Source organism: Bufo bufo, chromosome 7 (genome assembly GCF_905171765.1).
Source record: "Bufo bufo chromosome 7, aBufBuf1.1, whole genome shotgun sequence".
NCBI lineage: Eukaryota > Metazoa > Chordata > Amphibia > Anura > Bufonidae > Bufo > Bufo bufo.
Window position 1 is genome coordinate 220,706,679 of NC_053395.1, and position 18,346 is coordinate 220,725,024.

The following is an 18,346-nucleotide window of genomic DNA, read 5'->3' on the forward strand; positions in this document are numbered from 1 at the left end:
TCGTCTTCGGAGCCGCCTTCGTCATCTCGTTGGGTCTTCTCATCTCCTATTCCTTAGAACACGTCTACTATCTAATGTCTCATCCCCACCACATTAATCTCAAGATGATCTGGGTGAGAAGGTTGCAGTTTCCTGCGGTGACCATCTGTAGGGTCCAGCAGCTGAACGGAATCACCCAGTACCCCAGAACGTCTTCTCCGTCAGAGCTTCAGGATCAGATCAATGAGCTAGGACTTCCACTGTTGTCCAATCAGTCCTGGGCTGATTTAGATAACATGATAGTAACTTGCTACTACCAGGGAGACAATTGCACGAGCCAAGACTTCACTCCCGTGAGTCAAACACGAAGAGGTTGGAGAAAGGGATTAGAAAACGGTCGATGGCTGCTTTATTCCAAACAGATAAAACAGCGACCTACCTGCTCGTGGGTCGTGCCTGGTGTTAGAGCTCAGCTTCACTGAAGCGGCTAGGGCTGAGCTGTAATACCCCACACAACTTGTAGATAGGTGGGCTGCTGTTTTTCTAGTCCTGCACAGCCCCTTTAAGTACAGGTGAAACTCGAAAAATTAGAATATTGTGCAAAGTTCATTTATTTCAGTAATGCAACTTAGAAGGTGAAGCTAACATATGAGACTCATTACAGGCAGAGCGAGATATTTCAAGCCTTTATTTGTTATCATTTGGATGATTATGGCTTACAGCTTATGAAACCCCAAAGTCTCAATTTTGAGGTCCCCTTTGCTCAGGGGGTATGGATTAATTAGCTGACTAGAGGGTGACACTCTGAGCCTAGAATATTGAACCTTTTCACAAAACTCAAATTTTAAGCTGCATTAATGCAATTCCTTGTAATTTGCATTACTGAAGTAAATAGACTTTTGCACGATAGTCAAATTTTTCTAGTTTCACCTGTATTTACCTTCTTCCAGCAAAGGTCTCCCATAGTAAAAGGGATTGTCCAGTCTTATCTAAATAACTGTACAGTAGAAAACTCTGCAACTTTCTCAGAGATTCTTTGTGCACGAATTCATCGCCATTTACAAGATCCAGACCTAATGCTTCCTACAGATGAAGGTTTGCTACAATTGTATCCAGTCGAGATCACTCTCTGATTGTTACACTGTGTCAGTGCAGGCAAAATGTATCATTCCGGAGTCCAGGCTGTTCAGCTCACAGAGGATATTTTTTTTTTTTTACACTCTATACCAGGGATCAGCAACCTCGTCCTCCGGCACTATAGCTGTTCCGAAAATACAACTCCCAGAATCCTCCTTTAACTTTTTTGACAGTTACAAGAACAGATGAGCAAGTGTGCACGCTGGGAATTGTAGTTTCACAGCAGCCGGAGTGCCTAAGGTTTGCTGTGACCCTTGCTGTATACAATTGTAGCAAACTCTGTGAGAAGTAGTAGATCTGTACAGATTTCAGCCTCTGGATGTAAACAAGAATGCTTCCATTCCCTGACGACGTGCAGAGATCTTGAAAATGCCGAGGAAATGAAGTGCAAACGGTACGCTTTCTTTAGACTAGGGCTACACGGTGGCACTTGTCGCAGCCAGGATCGCAGAGTAGATGATCCCATAGAAATGAATGGGATTGCTGCGGCAGTCATAAGAAATACCGCTGTATTGGACGTCTTGCGACTGCCCGCCGATCCCATTCATTTCTCAGGCATCCTCCGCTACTCCGCGTTACTGGCTGCAACCAGTGTCGCTGTGACGTAGATGTAGACATCGACATTTGGGCTGCGGTTAGGGGGTGGCGGGGGCCGTGCCACGGACTGGAATATCGGCCTCGGCAAATTTACTGACATTTACATCTGAAAACAGGTGTAAATGTTGACGTAAAACGACTCCACTAAGTGCACGAGGCTGGAGAATGCCCCTAATTTATGACGAGGCGCATGTCTCATCATAAGGGCTCATGCACACAAACGTATTTTCTTTCCGCGTCCGTGCCGATTGTTTTGCGGACCGTATGCGGAACCATTCATTTCAAGTTATTCCATGTGCATTCCGTTTTCCGTATTACGGACAAGGATAGAACTGTTCTATAAGGGGCCGGCTGTTCCGTTACAAAAAATACGGAATGCACATGGACGTCATCCGTATTTTTTTGCGGATCCGTTTTTTGCAGACATAGCAAAATACATACGGTCGTGTGCATGAGCCCTAAATTAGGTGTATCCTCTGGCAGCGCAGGAGGGAATCGCAGACGGAATAAGACACCAGTCCTTGTAAATGACCCCTAAAGTATAGTAGAAAGTTGCAGAACTGATCATTATTCAATAACTCAGCTTCATATAAATAAATATGGAAAACCTCTATCAACGGCATCATTGCCTATCTGTGGTGCATCACTGCTGACTGTTTCCTCCATCTCCTCGGTAAACGCATTGTAATCTATATGATTTCACCAATAACTGGCCATGTCTTGCAGCAGCACAATGTCTAATCAGTAATGTCATTCAGGAAACTGGGAAAGCTGGGTGAAGCTCGAAATAGGAGGATGGCTCTAAAACAGGCATGCTCAACCTGCGGCCCTCCAGCTGTTGCAAAACTACAACTCCCAGCATGCCTTAACAGCCTACAGCAGGGTATTGTGGGAGTTGTAGTTTTACAACAGCTGGAGGGACACAGGTTGAGCATCCCTGCTCTAAAAGGGGAAATGCTTTGTACAACATGCCCTCTGCAGAGACCAGTACATGGTTTCAGAGGTGTTTGTATCTATGTGAATTCAGCTGCTTCATTGGGGGTCATCTACAAAGGCCAGCTTTTTTTTTATCCGGTCTTTTACTCCCCTTTTGCGCTAGCTTTGCTGGCAGAAGATGTGCCTAGTCATAAATTTGGCGCACCTTCAGCAGTCCGCGTGCCTAGCGGAAAAACTAGACCGGCCCTTAAATGGAACAGTTTTTCTCCAACATTTACTCCCGTTTCCATTTCCAATTTTGGTAAATTTGTCCCCCACCACATTCAAATAGTAGCAAAAAGGGTGTCGTGAGACATGTTTACGCCCCAAAAATTTGTAACCCCCCCTTGTATCTTGAGTCTGTCTTGAGCCAGGTATTTCCATGCATCTATGACCTGCATACAATCGGGGTCCATACACCTGATATTCTGCGCGGTATAACGCTGTACTGACCGCCTTCCTCTCTTCTGCTTCGCAGGTATACACCAGGTACGGGAAATGTTACACCTTCAATGCCGATAAGAGGAACCCAAAAGTGACCCGGCAGGGGGGGATGGGCAATGGACTGGAGATAATGCTGGACATCCAACAGGAGGAGTACCTACCTATCTGGAGAGAGACCAGTGAGTACCTTAAAGGGGTTCCACATTGTATGCTTATTGGGGGTCATTTATTAAGGGACTATTTTAGACATAAGTCTCTTTTCTTTTTCTTTTTTTATCGGCTGTGTGGCAATATTTAGTCACACGGCCGGTTTTACGCCGTGTTCGGCAGTTGGGACGCGCCAGGACTCCAGCTCTGGCAGATTTACAGACGTTTATGCGTATGCGCATCTTTTTTAAAGGGGTATTTCCATCAGACGCTGATAACGTATCGCTAGAATATGCCATCGATGTCAGATAGATGAGGGTCCCACCTCTTGTACCCGCTCCTATCTCCAGAACATGGCCCCAAAGTGAAGGGGCGCATGCGCAACGTGCTCTCCATTCACTGCTATGGCAGTTCTGAAAATGGCGCGCTTGGCTTGGTTTTCGGAAGTCCCATAGCACTGAATGGAGAGGAAACTGCATGCCCAGCCACCCTCAGCTATTTCTGGCAGCGGTGAATGGAGAGGTGGCCTTGCATGCCACTGAATGACTGAAACTGGACAACCCCTTTAAATTTGTCAGTAATTGCTGAAGTCTGGTGACTCGTGGCAGGTGACGGCTCCAGACTTTGGTCGATGAGATTTCACAGATGAATAATTTAGCGCAGAGCGAGAATCTTCGGTGATTACAAGAATGTGAATTATCCTGTAGCGTCTAAGAAACATTAGAAACCTAAATGTAACCGCAAGAACAATTCAATTATCCCGAGGACGAGACCGACTCCCGTCTCTTTAATCCTCAGATGAGACGTCCTTTGAAGCTGGAATCAGGGTCCAAATACACAGCCAGGATGAACCCCCCTACATCGACCAGCTGGGGTTTGGGGTGTCCCCCGGTTTCCAGACATTCGTCTCCTGCCAGGAACAGAGGGTTTGTATGATTTGGATTCCTTGTTACAGTAATGAAGACATGAGAGAGAGAGTATAAAGGTAATCCCCAAGCGCACGGCAGGGGCGCACCTCCAGTGAGGCCAGGTGAGGCACCTCCAGTGAGGCCAGGTGAGGCAGCACCAGTGAGGCCAGGTGAGGCAGCTCCAGTGAGGCCAGGTGAGGCACCACCAGTGAGGCCAGGTGAGGCAGCTCCAGTGAGGCCAGGTGAGGCACCACCAGTGAGGCCAGGTGAGGCAGCACCAGTGAGGCCAGGTGAGGCAGCTCCAGTGAGGCCAGGTGAGGCAGCTCCAGTGAGGCCAGGTGAGGCAGCTCCAGTGAGGCCAGGTGAGGCAGCTCCAGTGAGGCCAGGTGAAGCAGCTCCAGTGAGGCCAGGTGAGGCAGCTCCAGTGAGGCCAGGTGAGGCAGCTCCAGTGAGGCCAGGTGAGGCAGCTCCAGTGAGGCCAGGTGAGGCACCACCAGTGAGGCCAGGTGAGGCACCACCAGTGAGGCCAGGTGAGGCACCACCAGTGAGGCCAGGTGAGGCACCACCAGTGAGGCCAGGTGAGGCACCACCAGTGAGGCCAGGTGAGGCAGCACCAGTGAGGCCAGGTGAGGCACCACCAGTGAGGCCAGGTGAGGCAGCTCCAGTGAGGCCAGGTGAGGCAGCTCCAGTGAGGCCAGGTGAGGCAGCTCCAGTGAGGCCAGGTGAGGCAGCTCCAGTGAGGCCAGGTGAGGCACCACCAGTGAGGCCAGGTGAGGCACCACCAGTGAGGCCAGGTGAGGCAACACCAGTGAGGCCAGGTGAGGCAGCACCAGTGAGGCCAGGTGAGGCAGCACCAGTGAGGCCAGGTGAGGCAGCACCAGTGAGGCCAGGTGAGGCAGCACCAGGTACGGGCAAGAGAGGGGGCAGCCGAGGGGCCATGGGCAATGAGCGCTTTCATTTTAGAAACGCTCAGCTCTACATATTCACCTACTGTACTCAGGACAGCAATACAGTTAATTGCTGCAACGACAGTGATGTCTCCCTGGACCACCATTTCCTCTAGTAGGCTTTAGTCCTAGTTCCTGTAGCAGAGGCCGGTATCATCATTATCGCGTTTCCGTTTTCGCCTCAGGCAGCAGAAAGGTTAGGTGCACCCCTGGCGGTACGGTACATACACATGTGATGTTGTGCTGTACATAGGCACCATATGGCAGAACATGTCATGGAGCAGGAGGAGCTGAGTCAATTGATATACAGTTTTTGTGGGAAAAAATTCAATTGAACATGTAATATATTGATCCAAATATCTGCTGGAGAGTCCAGTGGGTGGAGTCAGTCAATCAGTAGGGCCGCCCACTGGACTCATGAGCAGAGACTTAGGGCTTGTTCACACAAATGTAAGGGCTCCAGGCCCGTGCTGCGGGCCGCATACGGCGGTTCCGGAATACACGGGTCACCAGCCGTGTGCATTCCTCATCACGGATGCGGACCCATTCACTTGAATGGGTCCGCAAATCCGGACATGCGGAACGGAAGCACGGAACGGAACCCCACGGAAGCACTACGGAGTGTTTCTGTGGTGTTCCGTTCCGTGCTTCCGTTCCGCAAAAAGATACTTGTTCTATCTTTTTGCGGTACGGACGGATCGCGGACCGCGGAGCCCTTACGTTCGTGTGAACAAGCCCTTAGAGTGATAAGTGATACAGTAACTTTTACTAAAGCTTTTCCCACAAACAATGTATCAATCAGCTCAGCTCCTCCTGCTGTCCACAGATGGGATATCGATAAAGCTGGTTTAATTAAAGGGAACCTGTCACCTGGATTTTGTGTATAGAGCTGAGGACATGGGTTGCTAGATGGCCGCTAGCACATCCGCAATACCCAGTCCCCATAGCTCTGTGTGCTTTTATTGTGGGAAAAAAAAGATTTGATCCATATGCAAATTACCCTGAGATGAGTCCTGTACGTGAGATGAGTCCAGCTTGAAGGAGCCCAGCACCGCCCCGCATCCTCAGGAAAGGAACAGCGCATGCGCTAACTCACGCATTGCGAGATTACAGCGCTCTGGCTGTCTGATGTCGGGGAGTAAGGAGGAGATTCGGAGGATGCGGGGCGGTGCTAGGCTACTTCACGCTGGACTCATCTCACGTATAGGACACATCTCAGGGTAATTTGCATATGGATCAAATCTTTTTTTTTTCCACAATAAAAGCACACAGAGCTATGGGGACTGGGTATTGCGGATGTGCTAGCGGCCATCTAGCAACCCATGTCCTCAGCTCTATACACAAAATCCCGGTGACAGGTTCCCTTTAAAAAAAATGCAGAAGATTGTATTGTATGTCAAGCCAAGGGCTGAAAAGCAAATGAATTCACCAAACTTAAATGTATTTCATTTGCATACATGTACACAGTGACTCCACCAGCAGAATAGTGAGTGCAGCTCTGGAGTATAATACAGGATGTAACTCAGGATCAGTACAGGATAAGTAATGTATGTACACAGTGACTGCACCAGCAGAATAGTGAGTGCAGCTCTGGAGTATAATACAGGATGTAACTCAGGATCAGTACAGGATAAGTAATGTATGTACACAGTGACTCCACCAGCAGAATAGTGAGTGCAGCTCTGGAGTATAATACAGGATGTAACTCAGGATCAGTACAGGATAAGTAATGTAATGTATGTACACAGTGACTGCACCAGCAGAATAGTAAGTGCAGCTCTGGAGTATAATACAGGATGTAACTCAGGATAAGTACAGAATAAGTAATGTATGTACACAGTGACTGCACCAGCAGAATAGTGAGTGCAGCTCTGGAGTATAATACAGGATGTAACTCAGGATCAGTACAGGATAAGTAATGTAATGTATGTACACAGTGACTGCACCAGCAGAATAGTGAGTGCAGCTCTGGAGTATAATACAGGATGTAACTTAGGATCAGTACAGGATAAGTAATGTATGTACACAGTGACTCCACCAGCAGAATAGTGAGTGCAGCTCTGGAGTATAATACAGGATGTAACTCAGGATCAGTACAGGATAAGTAATGTAATGTATGTACACAGTGACTGCACCAGCAGAATAGTGAGTGCAGCTCTGGAGTATAATACAGGATGTAACTCAGGATCAGTACAGGATAAGTAATGTATGTACACAGTGACTGCACCAGCAGAATAGTGAGTGCAGCTCTGGAGTATAATACAGGATGTAACTCAGGATCAGTACAGGATAAGTAATGTATGTACACAGTGACTGCACCAGCAGAATAGTGAGTGCAGCTCTGGAGTATAATACAGGATGTAACTCAGGATCAGTACAGGATAAGTAATGTATGTACACAGTGACTGCACCAGCAGAATAGTGAGTACAGCTCTGGAGTATAATGCAGGATGTAACTCAGGATCAGTACAGGATAAGTAATGTATGTACACAGTGACTGCACCAGCAGAATAGTGAGTACAGCTCTGGAGTATAATGCAGGATGTAGCTTAGGATCAGTAATGTATTTACATACTGATTCAACAGTTGATATACAGTAAATTCAATCATCTATATGAATATCTCACATTCTCTTATTTTTGCACACAGCTGACATATTTGCCCCAGCCATGGGGTAACTGCAGAGCCAGTGCACCATCAGGGGAATTCCTTCCCGGTTACAGCACATACAGCATCTCTGCCTGCAGGCTACAGTGTGAGAGAGAGGCGGTGGTGAAGAGCTGCTCCTGCCGAATGGTCCATATGCCAGGTAACCATTAGCTGCTGCCACATACTGGTGTCAGTGTAATAGTCCCACCTCTAGAACCCACCACCTGTACTAAAATACTGGGGATGGTGACCTGCAAAACTGGATTATTCTCCTCGATATCAGAATGGAGAATCTTCCTTCCATTCCTGTACTGCTACTGACATTCAGTACCCTGGGAAAGCTGAGTGACACCTTCTACAGGCTCCACTGCAGCTAACCCCTAGGGCTCGTCACCCAGCTCTCCTGTGACACCCCCTCCCCTCCACTTCTTTATTGCTAAGTAGCTTTGACATTCAGTAGCCTGGAAAAGCTGAGTGACAACTGACAACCAATGACCTCCATTGTAGCTCCAGCTAATGGATTTCGATACAGAAATGAAAAATGTCAGCTACTATTTCAATTTGTCAATTGACTTTTTCCTGTAGGAAATGAAACAGTCTGCTCCCCCTCCAAGTACATCAGCTGCGCTGACGGCATCCTGGGTAAGAAATCCTCCAATCTTCTGTCTGATTCTGTGATATGCTTGTCCTAGGAGCTTACTATCTAAGTATAGTCTACATCTAAGAAGGCTCTATGTCAGCTTCTAACTTGAAGTTTCCTTTCAATCCCATATGGGCAATATATAATATAACATATAAACACTAAATAAGCTTGGCCAACTCAAGGGATTATCTCATGAAGGCAACCGCTTGTCTATCTGCTGCCCCAGCGAATGCCTGATCAGCATGGATCGAGCTCCTGGGAGGATTCTCCTAACCATACATTTCCCCTGCAGCGGCCACTACAGGTGACATGTAGTATTACATGCTGAATAGTTGGGTTTGGCAAAGCTGGAGCTGCTCTTACATAATGGCTCTGCACTCTGGATTATCGTGGGGTCCCTAACTCATAGGACCTACTGTATGGCATCCCCAATAGGGTGTAAGGAAACAGGTTATCTTCATGAGACTGCCACATTAATGATAACATTGCAAAAAAAATATCTATTGTTATTACCAAAATTCATATCGTAATCTCCTCACCCCCTCGCAGATGCTGCAGTAGAAGACAATAATGATAAATGCACCTGCCCCACACCCTGTAACATGACTCGATACGGCAAGGAGATCTCCATGGTCCGTATTCCCAATAAAGGTTCTGCACGATACCTGGCCAAAAAATACAACAAGAATGAAACCTACATCAGGTGAGTGACGCATCTCAGGAGGTGATATATTACACTGCCCCCTCCAATTACGAATCATTCTTTTCAGCCTATGTACGGAATTTTACTGATAATCGTCCGTTATTTTTATTTTATATTTCATCCTGTAATGGAAATCCTCTCTGCCGACTTCCCGAAGAGCTTGTGCCTATACACATCAACCAATCTGATCAAGCAGAGCTTCAGTGTAAAGCATGGTGGAAAGAAAGAGCAATGACCTGTGGATTTCTCCCACAATGCAATGCTACATTGTATTATAATTTACTCAGCAGTCAATGTAAACAAGCAGAGCTGCAGTGTAAAACATGGTGGAAAGAAAGAGCAATGACCTGTGGATTTCTCCCGCAATGCAATGCTACATTTTATTGTAATTTACTCAGCAGTCAATGTAAACAAGCAGAGCTGCAGTGTAAAACATGGTTGAAAGAAAGAGCAGTGACCTGTGGATTTCTACCACAATGCAATGCTACATTTTATTGTAATTTTCTCAGCAGTCAATGTAAACAAGCAGAGCTGCAGTGTAAAACATGGTGGAAAGAAAGAGCAGTGACCTGTGGATTTCTCCCACAATGCAATGCTACATTTTATTATAATTTACTCAGCAGTCAATGTAAACAAGCAGAGCTGCAGTGTAAAACATGGTGGAAATAAAGAGCAGTGACCTGTGGATTTCTCCCACAATGCAATGCTACATTTTATTATAATTTTCTCAGCAGTCAATGTAAACAAGCAGAGCTGCAGTGTAAAACATGGTGGAAAGAAAGAGCAGTGACCTGTGGATTTCTCCCACAGGGGCATCAAGCGTCTGATGAGGGAAAAGGTGGATTTTAGGCTCCATCGGATAATGCAACTAATCTAGAGTCACAGAGCTTAAAGGATAGCCTCCTTTAAGGAAAACTTCTTGCAAAATTATTATTCTTTTTTCATGCAATAGGAGCAGTTTTGCTTCTATACAATGAAAACCATTTGCTTGTTAATGAAAAGATTTGGGTTGCACAGCCCCGCCTGCCACACTCACTTTTACGCCTCCCCAACACAGCATTGCCTCGCTATCCTCTAATCTACACCTACCGATCCCCATCCTTCCAAATTTTTCCACTGTCCCCTTACTATTCAGTCCCTGTTCCTGATTTTACTATTATGGTGATGGGAATGTATCATCAAAAAAAAATCACATTATTTTATATTTGACTAAACACGTGCAAGGCTGATGCTTTCTGCATCTCACCGGTCAGCTTTGCTGTGTAGACTGGGCCAGAACGAGCAGAGTCATCTCATTATCATTAGAGAGTGGGCAGGTAATGGCAGCTCTGTTAGGTGTGCGGCCATACGGTCCGGTTTCTACATGCAATTTTGGAAGCCAAAATCAGGAGTGAATCATAAAAGGAGAGAAAGTACAAAGGAGAGATACAACTTCTCTGTTTTTTATTTACTCTTGGTTTTGGCTTCCAAAAAATGCTTGCAGAAACCTGACAATGTGGCCGTACCCCTATACTGCAAGAGCCCTAGATAGAGCCGGATGGGAACAGTATGCACAGACATACGGCTCTGTATGCTGCTCCCCGTTACTCACTGGTCTTTTGGGGAGGCACTGCACCTAATGGAGACCTTCAAAATCTATGACCTTCCTTGATTCCCATTTATTGCACTTGCCATAAAGCAAGCACATCCTGCTGCACTATCTATAGCAGGCATCCTAAAACTGCGGCCCTCCAGCTGTTGCAAAACTACAACTCCCAGCATGCACGAACAGCCTACAGGTATCAGCCTACAGCAGGGCATTGTGGGAGTTGTAGTTTTACAACAGCTGGAGGGCCGCAGTTTGAGGATGCCTGGTCTATATGGTAGGAAGGGTGTGCTTCTGGGCAGGAGATCCTTGTTTATTCAGAAGGATTTGCTTTCAATATGGCCGCCCCCCAGTGAAGTTTTTTTTATAAACAAAGAATAAATAGCTGCAACATTTAATAGAAGAACGAACACATTTCTCTTCTGCAGAGTGAAATATAATAAATGGAAATAAAAGTTATAGACGCAAACCTTTCTCTTTAAGTCATCCATGTTTTACTCCACAGGGACAATTTCCTTGTTCTAGACATCTTCTTCGAGGCCCTCAACTATGGGACAATAGAACAGAAGAAAGCATATGACCTCGCCAGTTTACTCGGTGAGTGCTACATTAGTCCATACTACAAGCTCCTCAAACATTAGAGCAGTAAGAATCCCCTAAACTAAAGGTATCTTCACCATGGACCACTTGACGGGGTCCATAATAGAGATTCAGCCCCTTTAATTTTTGGTCTGCTAATCTTGATCACCAAATAACGTGGACCTTGAACCTCATGGATGACTTCTTTATGGCAATTAAAAGGGATAAAATATAAATGTGCCCAATACTTGGACATCAGGGATGTAGGTCACATCTACCCCACATCTGAATGGCCACTGCTTCTGACATGGACATGTCCTCTTATCTTCCAGGAGACATAGGAGGCCAGATGGGTCTGTTTATTGGAGCCAGCATCCTCACCATCCTGGAGATCCTAGATTACCTGTACGAGGTGAGTTACACTAGGCAGTGATACACCGTCATATCTCACGTGGCTTCACTGTGACCTTGTGTCTTCTCTTTAGTTAATACGAGATAAAGTCAACAAATTGTTTCGGAGAAAATCATCTCCCACCAGAAAGCCGAAAGATAACATTACAACGCTTGCCATGGATGACCTAAATGGCCAGGTACGGAGGATGTGTATGGAAGGAAGAAGGGTAACATGTAGTATGATGCTACAATTGGAAAATAGGCAACGCTAAAGCCCCTTCACCCAATCTGTTCCAGTCCTCAATACAGCCCCCTCAGGTTCATGATATAGACCTTTAAAGGAGTTTTCCAGGACTTGAGATATTGATGTCCTATCCTTAGGATAGGTCATCAATATAAGATCAGTGGGGATCCGTCAATCCACACCCCTACCGGCCAGCTGCTAGAAACTACAATGTACGAACTAGCAGCAGAAGGCTCCAAACAGCAGAATTAGAGGTGAGCTGCAGTACCCCAGCATGGCCACTACGTGGTGTACAGAGCCTTCTGCTTCCAGCATCATACAAAACAGTCAATTGGTGGGGTGTAGAGTGTCGGACACCGACCAATCTGATATCGATGATCTACCGTATTCTATCGTAAATTCAAAATGTTGCAGAGACAATTACGTTTATGGATCATGTGAGTTCCGTTGTCAAGCAACAATGGTGCATTTTACCCATTTTATGTGGTCAGGTGGTCTTTGGGACCTCCTCCCCCAGGCAGAGTCCAAGCACAACTGCTACCTCTGCACACCCCTAACCTGGTTGGAAGCAACTTTTTTCAATATTATAGATATAATATTTATCATTAACTGGAAAGTTGTGATGGTGTTGGTTTGGAATACACCAGTAGATTCTGCATTAAGAGAGTCATACCCTAATTGTCCTTTTACATAAACCGATATTACAGGCAATTATCAGGATCTAACCAAACGTGCCCGATAATTGCCTGTTCTTAAGGAAGATGAAGCTTGTCCCCTAGAAAACCATTGCTTCTGGGCAGGAGATCCTTGTTTATTCAGAAGAATTTGCTGCTCATAAATGATGATTTGGATGCCAACCGAAAGACAAAATGAAACCGATGAACGGATGATTACTGCCACATTTACACGGGCCATTTATTGGGAACAAGCGTCTCTATGGAAACTCATCCTCTATAATTGTCCCAATGATCTGCCCATGTAATTTTAAAGGGCAAATTAATCATTGACAACTGGAAAATTGTTCATCATCTAATAATCTATGGCTGGCTGATGGTAATGGTTGGATTTACATCACTAGAGCCCATATCAAGGTAATCACACTGTAACAGGGAGGTTTCATTCTTTATGGATTATTTTGGACAATGGACCAGATAAATTATTAAATTGACATACTTGTTCTATCTAGAGCTCCATCGAGGTTCATGGACGTCATCCAGAAGGAGCCTATGCCACCACGATGCTCCCCAATCATCATCGACACTACACACACCATGGTGTGTTTGAGGACTTTGCCTGCTAGACACATAATGGTGGGGTTATACCCACCAAAGCCAACCATTCTTTTTTCGACAGAGGCAAAGACATCATGTATGATTCCTACCCTGCCTCTCAACGACCGCGAAGGAATCGAGAACTAACCCTAACCGGAATTTTCAAGTACTTAAATAATGCAAGACGATCTTAAGAGCCTCTGAAGTGGGTGAGATATTACACCTGCAAATATCCAGGACATCACGAGGAGTTCGTTCCTGGGTCATCATTAAATCTATAGCACGGGCTTCAGATACGGTCTTCTTTACTTGAGTTCCTGCTCTTCATCCATCTTCTACATCTCTTACAGAGGATTAGATGAGAACATCAAGGAGTCCACAATCACGTGTAGAGTAATGCAGGTTTAGATGACACCACACAAAGTAAACAATGTATGGTGATGACAAAGAAATAAATTTACGGGTCACGACTGATGGTTTATAGATAATCTTCTCCAAGCAGCACAGTCACCAAATCATCTGGTGTTTATTAATATTTATACTCATTTTATATAGTGTGGAGACCCAGGCACAAAGACTAAACAGATGTAACATATAGATTGTCTACACACAAAGCACACTGGTTCCTCAATATATATTCTTGAAGTGTACAAAAGATGGAGGACCCACCACCTCCCACCTTTATACCTTCATGAGGTAGGTCAAGACTTGAGCTTGGTTCTAAGTGAACAGCATGGTTCCTCAAGTCTTAAGTGCTTTCCGAGGTTTGCCAGGCAAGACATGTTATTGGTGGGGACAACCTTACCGTCTACATACTTCTTTTACAACCATCTTATCCCTGCTAACATCTCCAAGAAATATTTAAACAAAATAATGAAAAGTTTGTCAAATTGTTATAATTAGTCGATAAATATGCAATGGGATGACTGTGTTTTTATGGGTCTTCAGATGTATGGATGTACAGACTAATTTAGAAAGTTTTCTGAATACGTTTAGGTTGGTGGAGGCACGTTACACAATACCTATGGCTGGTAGAGGGTTAAGGGTAAGGACACTGATGGTGGGGGACAATGATGAAGACAATCAGATAGAATGAGGGTTACAGAAGATATTTAGGTTGAAAAATAATTAAAACTGAAGGTATAGAGTGCTTAGATGTTTGAGGGCCCTCATAAGGCTCATAAATTCGTGAGACAGCTGCAAGATGCTCGAACATGTTTTCAGGGTCCATGTTGAGGTCACTACAAGAGGAACACAACTAAAAAGGTTCAGAAGGGAAATTCAGAAGATGAAGAGGCGAACTTTAAAAAGGAGAGGTCTTCGGCTCAGATACACCGAAATAAGACAATCACAACTTGGAAGGTATGGGTGATCCTTAGGGAGATCAGGCTATTGTATGGAGTCTTACAAGTAATGCTCCCTAGGAAAAGTATGCAAATTAGCTTTCCTCCAAAAGGAAGAAAACTGTCTCTTCCGGTTACCCGTAGGTCAATGTCCAACCCCTTGAAATATAAACGAGCTCAGAACTTATAGAGGATTTACAATGAAGAAAGGGTCATGGTTACATGGACCATACAGTAAAGACCATAAAGGCAGCAATAGGCTTATATACACTCTACAGAAGGCTTACACATGAGTTATGACCATAGACTACTAATGAGAAGGAAAACCTATTACTTGAGGGATTCTATCCTGACTATAGAAGAGATTGGGAATATGGGGAATAAATTGAAGAGTGAATAGGGTACATATTGGATATACAACCAGTGGTAAATAACTCGGACCAGTTTAGTAGACTAGTCCAATACAGAAGATGAAGATAATGAAGAGGACCTGGTAGAGGACTTTAGAGACAGTTCTAGGACTCTGAGTTCTTTATCAAAGACTAAGAGTTCAATAGTAGGTTCATAATGAAGATATAACCATTAGGAGAGCGTAGAATTAGCACATACGGAAGGTAGATCGGTAAAGATGGTGGACACTGGAGATAAAGCCTTTGATATCTCGATCATGCTATTAAACTAAGAGGTTGATAGGAAGGTAACACAAAAAAGGAGTCATGGCTTACAGTGACGGAAATGCTCGGTACAGAGAGAGGACTGTAGATAGGACCAATGGTGGAGCATTGATACCATATCAACTGATAGAGAGGCAGAGAACGAAGCTGGAGACCAAAATTAAGCAAGTACCAATGCTGCGTAAGACATGATGACGTTGTTAAAGTATCGAAAACTAATTGAGCTGCAAATACCTGGTGAGATCGGGACCTACAGAAAGGACATCCAGATTTCTTTAAGAAAATGTAAGGGTTATCCTTGAGAAAGAGTTCTGAACCAAACCCTAAAAACTAAACAGCTTGTTAGACAAGTAAGGGACAGATGGCTATTCGTGACTCTATAACTTCACGTTAGCGGGTATGGATGATTGGGTGCAGCTAACCCTCAAAATCTCACTAAATATCACTGCAATCACTAAAATATATATCATAAACTCTATTTATTTAAAAAAAAAATCTATTACAAAAACTGTATATTTTTATTTTTCATGTCATTTGTTGGAGCTCTAGAGCCTAAGGCAGGGATGCTCAACCTGCGGCCCTCTCAGCTGTTGTAAAACTACAACTCCCACCATGCCCTGCTGTAGGCTGATAGCTGTAAGCTGTTCGGGCATGCTGGGAGTTGTAGTTTTGCAACAGCTGGAGGGCCGCAGGTTGAGCATGCCTGGCCTAAAGGAAAGGAACATCCAAAGAGAAAATTAATAAGGGCCCGACTCCTCGTTTACACGCTAATCCCAGCGCCAGAGGGACTGTGCTCCCCTCCCTCTTCTCGTTAACCTAGGTGCGGTTTACCCCTCCCTCCGTTAGTAAGACCTCCGGGGCCTATAGGAGCCCGGCCTTTGTTGACAAGGTTGAGCTGTCTCCCTGTTCCCACCATGGGCTCCACAGTTCTATGGTGCACCCCCCTCATGCAGGATGTTACCTTTTGGCTCAGAAACAACTGTAATTGTCAAAATGGAAGAACTCACAGTAAAATACATTAGCAAGACTCTGTTTTTTTGTGGTCCTTGTATCTGGGGGTCCTAGGTGTTCAGCATAAAAAAATATAAAAAATTACTGTTTTATTTCAAAAAAGAGCGCTCAGGTGGTTTGTGGTATTGCAGCTCAGCCCTAGCGGAGTTCCATTACCGGACATAACCCATGGACAGGGGTAGCGCTGTATTTGGAGAAATCAGTCATGTTTTTCTAATGCTGAACGACCCCTTTAATTCTCCATTACAAGTGAGAAGGAGGAGAGGGCCGGACTAATATTCTGGACCTGACTTGGTAAATGTCGATCATCCTTGGAGGGGCGCGTCCATGTGATGACTGGGTTTTGGGGGCAAAGACTTTGTTCTGATTGTACAATTTTAATGTTAAGACTATAAAATAAAAAGTATTTTTAAGTGTTGATGATGTTTCTTCTTTTCTGATAATGGATCCTCTACTGTCATCAGGAACAATCTCAGAGTATTCCCCATCATTTCAATGGTAAGTGTCCCCGAAGCCCCCCGAGTTCATTGCAAGCTATGGGGGACTTCACTGCCTAAGCTACCAATGTAAACTGTCTAAAGACAACCCCATGAAAATCAATGGGCGCGGCATCCGTTTTTTCTGTAAAAAAAAAAAAAACGCATCAGGCACCATTGACTTAGGGCTCATGCACACGACCGTATGTATTTTGCGGTCCGCAAAATATAGATGATATCCGCGTGCATTCCGTATTTTCCAGAACAGCGGGCCCCTAATAGAACAGTCCTGTCCTTGTCCGTAATGCGGACAACAATAGGACATGTTCTATTTTTCTTTGCGGAACGGAAATACGGAAACTGAATGCACACGGAGTAACTTCAGGTTTTTTTGTGGACCTATTGAAATGAATGGTTCTGCATACGGTCCGCTAAAAAAAACGGAAACAGATAAGGAAAGAAAATGCGTTCGTGTGCATGAGCCGTTACATTGATTTTCACACCAGATCAGGTTTGTTCAGTTTTGAGTTAATTAACAGTGATGCGCAACCTGCGGCCCTCCAGCTGTTGTAAAACTACAACTCCCATCATGCCCTGTTGTAGGTTGATAGGCTGTCCAAGCATGCTGGGAGTTGTAGTTTTGTAACAGCTGGAGGGCCGCAGGTTGGGCATCCCTTATTTAATACAACCTGAAACTGGGCCATCGTGACGTATTAATGCAGGCATCCTCAAACTGCGACCCTCCAGCTGTTGTAAAACTACAACTCCCACAATGCCCTGTTGTAGGCTGATACCTGTAGGCTGTTCGGGCATGCTGGGAGTTGTAGTTTTGCAACAACTGGAGGGCCGCAGTTTGAGGATGCCTGTAAATTAATGGATTGGATTAATGGAATGGATCCTTTTAATTCAGGTTTTGAGATCCTCTGCCTGAGCTAGTCCTAGTGGTGGCCCCCGTATACCTCAGGAGCCAAACCTGAATTAAAAACCCAGATGTGAAAGAAGCCTAAGTAACATTATGTGTAGGTTGATATGGGCTGTGCACAGGTTACATGTGGTATCAGAGAATAACCCCAGTAGATGAGCTGCAATACCAGGCACAACCCATGGACAGGGGTGGCGCTGTTTTTGGAAAAAAAAGCAGCAGTTTTTATTCAGTCCTATCGAACCCTAATAGTAAAATGTTGTTTAAAGGGGAATCCTCCTTTAAGAGACTGTAAGGGTTAATTCTCGATATATTGGGTCAGTACTGACCGCAGATGCCTCCTACACACTGCAATGCATCGGGGCCAGATGAAAAAATTGCTGCTGGCATCTGAGACATGAGCCAGAGGTCACATATGCTGGTGACATGACGGCTCAGGATGTGTCGTCACCCTGTAGGCTCCCTGCGACATGATTGGCGGGTGTGGATAGGGGGCATCAATATTAAAGGACTGGACAAATCCACTTTCAGGGGTTACAAAGGCAGAAAATTCCCTCAGTCCAGCATTTGGTAATCCAGAAATCCACACACTTGATTCCTGCAATTTCACAAAACCAGAAGCAGCACACATAGCAGTGGAACCATTGTTATATGAGATCCTGCTCCTGAGGCCCCCGGCAAACAGATAATGTCCGGGGAAGTTGCCTTCAGCTTCTTAC

At 45.1% G+C, this 18,346-nt stretch overlaps 1 protein-coding gene across 1 annotated transcript in view; it reads left to right on the plus strand.

Annotated features, from left to right (window-relative positions):
• The window catches only part of ASIC4 (acid sensing ion channel subunit family member 4), a 272,209-nt gene extending 255,642 nt beyond the window's left edge, over positions 1 to 16,567 (plus strand). Inside the window, exons 2-10 of the mRNA XM_040440590.1 lie at positions 3,167 to 3,311; positions 4,078 to 4,205; positions 7,784 to 7,943; positions 8,369 to 8,425; positions 8,976 to 9,129; positions 11,220 to 11,311; positions 11,626 to 11,705; positions 11,779 to 11,883; positions 13,117 to 16,567. Of these exons, the coding sequence (XP_040296524.1) occupies positions 3,167 to 3,311; positions 4,078 to 4,205; positions 7,784 to 7,943; positions 8,369 to 8,425; positions 8,976 to 9,129; positions 11,220 to 11,311; positions 11,626 to 11,705; positions 11,779 to 11,883; positions 13,117 to 13,230 (1,035 nt within the window). The 3' untranslated portion in view covers positions 13,231 to 16,567. The remainder of the gene's footprint in view (positions 1 to 3,166; positions 3,312 to 4,077; positions 4,206 to 7,783; positions 7,944 to 8,368; positions 8,426 to 8,975; positions 9,130 to 11,219; positions 11,312 to 11,625; positions 11,706 to 11,778; positions 11,884 to 13,116) is intronic.
• Positions 16,568 to 18,346: the final 1,779 nt, after the last annotated feature.